Source organism: Lolium rigidum, chromosome 1, assembly GCF_022539505.1.
Source record: "Lolium rigidum isolate FL_2022 chromosome 1, APGP_CSIRO_Lrig_0.1, whole genome shotgun sequence".
In the NCBI taxonomy this organism is placed as follows: domain Eukaryota; kingdom Viridiplantae; phylum Streptophyta; class Magnoliopsida; order Poales; family Poaceae; genus Lolium; species Lolium rigidum.
The window spans coordinates 63960502-63966222 of NC_061508.1; the positions used below are offsets into that span (position 1 = coordinate 63960502).

Sequence of the window (5721 nt, forward strand, 5' to 3'; positions counted from 1 at the left end):
CCCGACCGGCATCCCCTGTCCTTCCTTCCATCCAACGCCAAAATCAAACCCTTCTCGGCCGTTGCTCCGGCGACCTCCCCGGAGACGAAGCTCGACGACCCAATCGCGCGGAGCGCTCACTCACCATGACGGAGGTACTCCTCTCTCTCACTTCCTCGTGCGAAATTTAAGGCCGCGCGTCACCCTTCCGGGGCTGCGAGATTCACGCCCACAGATTTGGGCGTAACCCGGTGCTTATTGCGGTTGATGCCGCGGCCGTCGCATAGGAATCGTGTTCCTTTCTGGGCTAGCTAGCTGATTGACTCGGGACCTCGCGCGGCGGCGGCGGCGGTATAGCTTTTGGTCTCGTGGGTGGGTCTCCAAGAATTAGGGTTAGGTTCGCTTGATTGTGCATATCTCGCACGGTTCAGTTGCGACGAAGGGAAGCTTTAGTTTTGGGAGGCCGAACTGCAGACAGTTCGGAAGTAGGCCCTGTGATGTGGTTCCGTCTTGACATCTTCCATGGGGGCACTTCATCCGTCTAGACTTTAAGGACCTTTCGAAAATTTACCTGCAATCTTGTGCTGACTGTTGTGCTATTAATCTATCATGCTCCTGAACATCCAGTTATTCAAGTTAAACTTTGGGACTAATAACTTGTCCTCTCTTGTTTCAGTACTGGGTGAGCCAAGGAAACAAATGGTGCGACTTGTGTAAAATTTTCATATCAAACAATCCGTTCAGCATCAGAACACATGAACTTGGCAAACGGCACAAGGACAATGTCACCCAAAGATTGTCTACTATGCAAAAGGATGGTGCTGCTAAGGAAAAGGAGCAGCAGCAAGCAGCTAAAGCCCTCCAGCTGATAGAAGCTGTAAGTCCTTTATTTTCTGTATTTTATATGTATCGCAATCCATCAGTTAATTCCATCCATGACATTAGTACCTCGTGTGAACTGGATTTGTAAACGGAAAATATGGTGCTACATTCTTACAGCACAGACTTTTCGTCTTAAATATTTGCTTGATGTATTCTGTTGCAGTTTGTCCTGAGTTGCGGAGGCAGCATGCCTGATTTATTTTATTTTTTTCTATGCAGAAAGCTAAAAAGAGTTACCAGAAAGATTTAGAGAATAACCAGAGAAACGTGGATGGTGACAGTTCTGCAGCACCTGGAGAAGGTTGATTTCTTTGATACCTGAATACCTGTTGCATTCCGTCCTTAGTTTACCATTGTGTTTTTTTGTCAATTTGTTTTTACCATTGTGTGCATAGTCACATTTGATTCGTACGTCCTCCGTTCTTTTTTAATTGACTCAGATTTAATACAACTTTGTACTAAATTTGAGTCAATTAAAAAGGAACGGAGGGAGTACATCATAAAATAGATGATCTATTATTAGCATCCCCTCAGCTTTCGTTACCTTGCTGACTTTTCTCCTACTGATTCTAGTTGTTCACTTCCTTAGTTCCCAGCTAGATGGCCACATCACAGCAGGGGAATGTGATTGCTGAACCAAGGAAGAACCTGATATTTATCGTCAGTTTTCCAAGTCCCACCTGTTTCTTATCCTTAAATTAACCATTTGAATATATCTTCCTAGCTGGTTCAATACTATATCCAACTTTCTTTTTATTCGTGCAAGCCAAACGTCCTTACTAGAACATCTTAGTAAATTCTTATTTGATAGGGCACAGCTAAGATAGCATTTCAATTACTGACTCGAAAATCAGCACGATGTGTACGAGATTGACCGGATCAGACAGACAAAAAAAATCAGAATATGAATTGAATTCAGCTAGCTGCAAGTTGGTAAAGGTGTATTTTTCATCAACTGTACCCCAGCAAAGTGTCTAGTTGTCCAACAATTTAGCATGTGGCCTGGTGGTTAGTATATGAATTCGGGTTCTACCAGTAACAAGATAATTTGGGCTATAGTACTGGATAGCGAAGACTATCTGCCATTAATACTAAGCGGGCACTTTTTATCCGGATTCCATAGTATGAACTAGCAGAACATCCATACTATAGTTACAGCCTACAAAACAGCAAAACACGTACACCTGCACTACTTAATTTAAAAGGTTAGTTTATTTTGTGACACAAGTTGAATATACCAAACTCTAGTTGAAAGTTGATTGCAACAAGCTCTGAATATTATTTCTCTATGCAACGACTACTCCCTCCATATAGTTGCATAGCCGTGACTACTAAAATGGCTATGCATAGTTATATTTTTTTCTTTACACAAAAACATAAACCACCTAGTCAAATCGTGGAACTGAAGAGTTGAAAAAGACTCATGTTCACGTGGTTGATTACTGTGAGAACAAGGCACTGCAGCAGCAGGCTGGAGAAGTGTCGATCTGTGTCTGAAATCTAGTCGATGGAAGTTACATGAGACACGTACGCCCGCCGGTGTCAGTATGTGATTGATGTATCATGGCTCATGCAGGGCGTCATCCTAGCCCACTCTCTGTTGCCTTCTCATCCATTTCTCTCACAACACCGACGCCTTCTTTCCAGCTGGCCTTTGGTGATTTGGATACAAGAGTACATGATACCATGGAGAAGGGACACGGTGTTTTCAAGACGTGTTAGAGAGAGAGAGAGATAAGATAGGTGATGGAAACCTAATCGGATTGCCACATGGCCCACATGTATTAATTTGAACATGTGTAGTTCTGGGCCAGGGCCTCGATAGAGATTTCAAATGGGCCTGGGGGACTTTGGGCCTAGGAAAAAATGGGCCAATGGGGGACTTTGAGCTCATATTGTTTGTGTGACACCAGACATTCACCAATTCAACCTTAATAATAAAATAAGATTGTGAAGTATACTCTGTATGGACTGATGGAAAATCTGATAATGTTGCACTGTGACAAAGCATATTTTTTCGAGATTGTTAACAATTCATTGATGTCATTTTGAAGGTCTTATCTGTGTTGGTTAACATGTTTGAAATCTTGTCTCTGCAGGATGGGTATTCGACTCAACTACAGGGTATTATCATGATAAATCTACTGGACTTTACTACGACTCAAACTCTGGATTCTATTATTCTGATGGTTTAGGTACATCCTTTATGCAGACACAGATATCTGTATTTCGTATTTGTCCTTTCATGCTTACCAGAAATGTTCTTTGTTATAATTCATAGATTTATGTTTCTTTCGCTGAGCAGGCAAATGGGTAACCCAGGAAGAGGCATACAAGTCGGTGGAAACTTCCAAAGCTGATGTTGCACAATCGTCAACTTCGCAAGCAAAACCACCTGGTGGAGGCGGAGTTATCTCGAGTATCAAAGGAGGGCCAGCTCCAGGTTTGGTGGTCACAAAACCACTGAATCCGATGAGAGCTGTGAAGGGCGCTCCATCTGGTGTTGCTGCTAACAAGAGAAAAAGAGAGGAGAAGAAGCCCAAGGTGGTCACGAAAGAGGAGGAAGCTGCCCTTAGAGCGCGGGAGGCGGCAAGGAAACGAGTTGAAGACAGGGAGAAGCCTCTGATGGGATTATATAAGACATACTAGGAGGTGTCAGTGTTGACAAACTCTCGGGGGTGTGCCTGTTGCGCTAACTGATGTGTGGAAATGCCATTGGATGAATTGTGCTGAGGAAAGGATGAGGAGCAACCCGGTGAGTTTCAGTCTTTCAGAGAGCTCGTCAGCATCAGGTATGTGAATGTGAAGTGTACCATACCTCGTCTAAGTTCCTAAATTGGCCATATACCCTTGTGTGGAACATGTACCATCTATTCTGGCCTATACAAGCCGACATCTCAGAAAGCATTGCAAACTGTAGCCACTGGAGACCCGTTGTTTTTTTCCTTCTTTGTGATGAAACCTTGACATACATTAACCTGCTATGCTGTGGAGAATTATCCTGCAGGCGTTGGCGCTACCAAGCGCCAAGCCTTAGCCTGTCAGCCAGCTTGGGTGCCCTCTGGTCGATGTTCATTTACTTTCTGGAGACCAACCTCGATCACATGTTTCGCCGCTCGATCGATTGGGAGACGTGCCAAAATGAGGTGACAGCCACCGTTCTTGACTCTCTCGGTCAAACAACTGAAGGAGTCAACCGCCATGTAGTAGTATCCGGCCTCTCTCCGTCGGCGATTCGGCGTAGCGACCAATTGCTCCAGGGGCCAACCTTGAAAGCTCGGAGCTGCCGGTCAACCACGCTGGTTTGTCCCCACACCAACCAAAGCTGTCGCCACGAGTGTTATTACTTTGGTGATGTGTTTATTGCACGAATGAGGATGCGCTCATTCAGGTTTACCAAGGCCCGCTCGTTCCGCATCATTTGTTTTTTGTTCTTCCGAAAATGAGCCTCTTCATCGAAGAGGTATATGCCGCCATGCCGGCTTTGTTTGCATTTTAGTCAACCAAAAACTGATACGATCGTACATCAAAATAGCTCCACATAACATCTATAATTTGATAATGGAAAAAATGCCACCATGGCCTTATGTCCGAAAAACACAAAACAACGCTCCACCAACTAGGTACCATGGAATCACCGAGTCACCTTGTGGCGAAACGGGAGATATCCTCAGCTAGCACCTTGTGTTGAATAGCTGAACTAACTATAGGGGCAGAGATGCGCATAGCCCCTGCTAGGTCTGCCACGACGCAAGACAACCCCTCCACCCTAAGCGAGTCCTTTTGGCACGCCTGTCACAAAGCCCCCGTTACAGCATGCTGCTAGGACTCACCATCCCGACATGATAGATGAAACATCGTTCCACGACTAGACCCATCAATCCAGAGCTTGTTCCAAAATAATGCCCACATAGGGGAGGACGACACCGAAAGTGTCGCCATCGACCGATTCGGGAGACATAGATCTAGGGTTTCTCCCTAAACACCTGTGCAGGAGGTAGGAGATTTACAGCGACGACGCCTCCAACGAGTTAACGCCGCCCACGGCCACCGCCATTGTCATCCCCGAACGAACGGAGCTTCGCCCCTAGATATGCCACGAGTAGCAGAAGGACACCGTGGAAGGCGCACCACCGGAGATTGGGCCGGGTCACCCACGGATCCATCAATGCCCCTAGCCGGAATGCAGCCTAGGCGACCACATGTTTTCAGCCACCGCTGCCACTCAAATATCCGCGATGGCCGCCATCACGTGACACTGAGAGCCTCTCGTCTATCGCACTACTTCCGCTTTCCACATGTCCCGCCCCGACGACAGCCCACCTCCGTGCATAGGGGGGAATCAGGGCAAAGCCCACCCTCAGCGTCCATCTTCGCCGGCTGGGCATGGTTGCGGACGTCATGGCGGGATCAACGAGGTTCTTGCTAGGTTATATGGGGAGTCTCTGGATGGAGCCGCCACGTGCTAGGCCACCGGGGAGCCCACATATCATTTGTTTTGTTTGAGAGAAAGTTTAGCAGCCGATCAGAACAATCCCTCGTGTGCCATCACATACTACCTCTGTTTCAAGGAATAAGGTGCACGTATATTTAAGACAAACTTTGATCATAAAAATTTAGCAATAAAATTTTGATTATATTATATGTAATTAGTATCATTGGATTCGTATTGAAAAGTATTTTTTAATAATATTAATTTCATACAAACAATCTTTATCTATTTAAAATAATTTGTGGTCAAACCAAAAACACGTAAAACGAGGGCGCCATATTCCTTGACACGGAGGTAGTACATCCTAAATCGACCGGTCTAGGGATGGCACCTCCAGGGTATGGGTATGGGTGGAGTCATCCTATACC

At 45.6% G+C, this 5721-nt stretch overlaps 1 protein-coding gene across 1 annotated transcript; it reads left to right on the forward strand.

Moving 5' to 3' along the window:
• Nucleotides 1-3774, forward strand: LOC124685433 (zinc finger protein ZOP1-like). The gene is made up of 5 exons (XM_047219786.1): nucleotides 1-134; nucleotides 656-856; nucleotides 1081-1162; nucleotides 2961-3056; nucleotides 3167-3774. The coding sequence occupies exons 1-5, from the start codon at nucleotides 126-128 to the stop codon at nucleotides 3508-3510; spliced, it is 732 nt and encodes a 243-aa protein (XP_047075742.1). The 5' UTR covers nucleotides 1-125; the 3' UTR covers nucleotides 3511-3774.
• Nucleotides 3775-5721: the final 1947 nt, after the last annotated feature.

Bases quoted from the DNA above. Each gene is read 5' to 3' on its own strand.
- LOC124685433 (XM_047219786.1), top strand. The intron at 857-1,080 runs GTAAGTCCTTTA...TTTTCTATGCAG, and splicing joins CCCTCCAGCTGATAGAAGCT to AAAGCTAAAAAGAGTTACCA. The intron at 3,057-3,166 runs GTACATCCTTTA...TTCGCTGAGCAG, and splicing joins CTATTATTCTGATGGTTTAG to GCAAATGGGTAACCCAGGAA.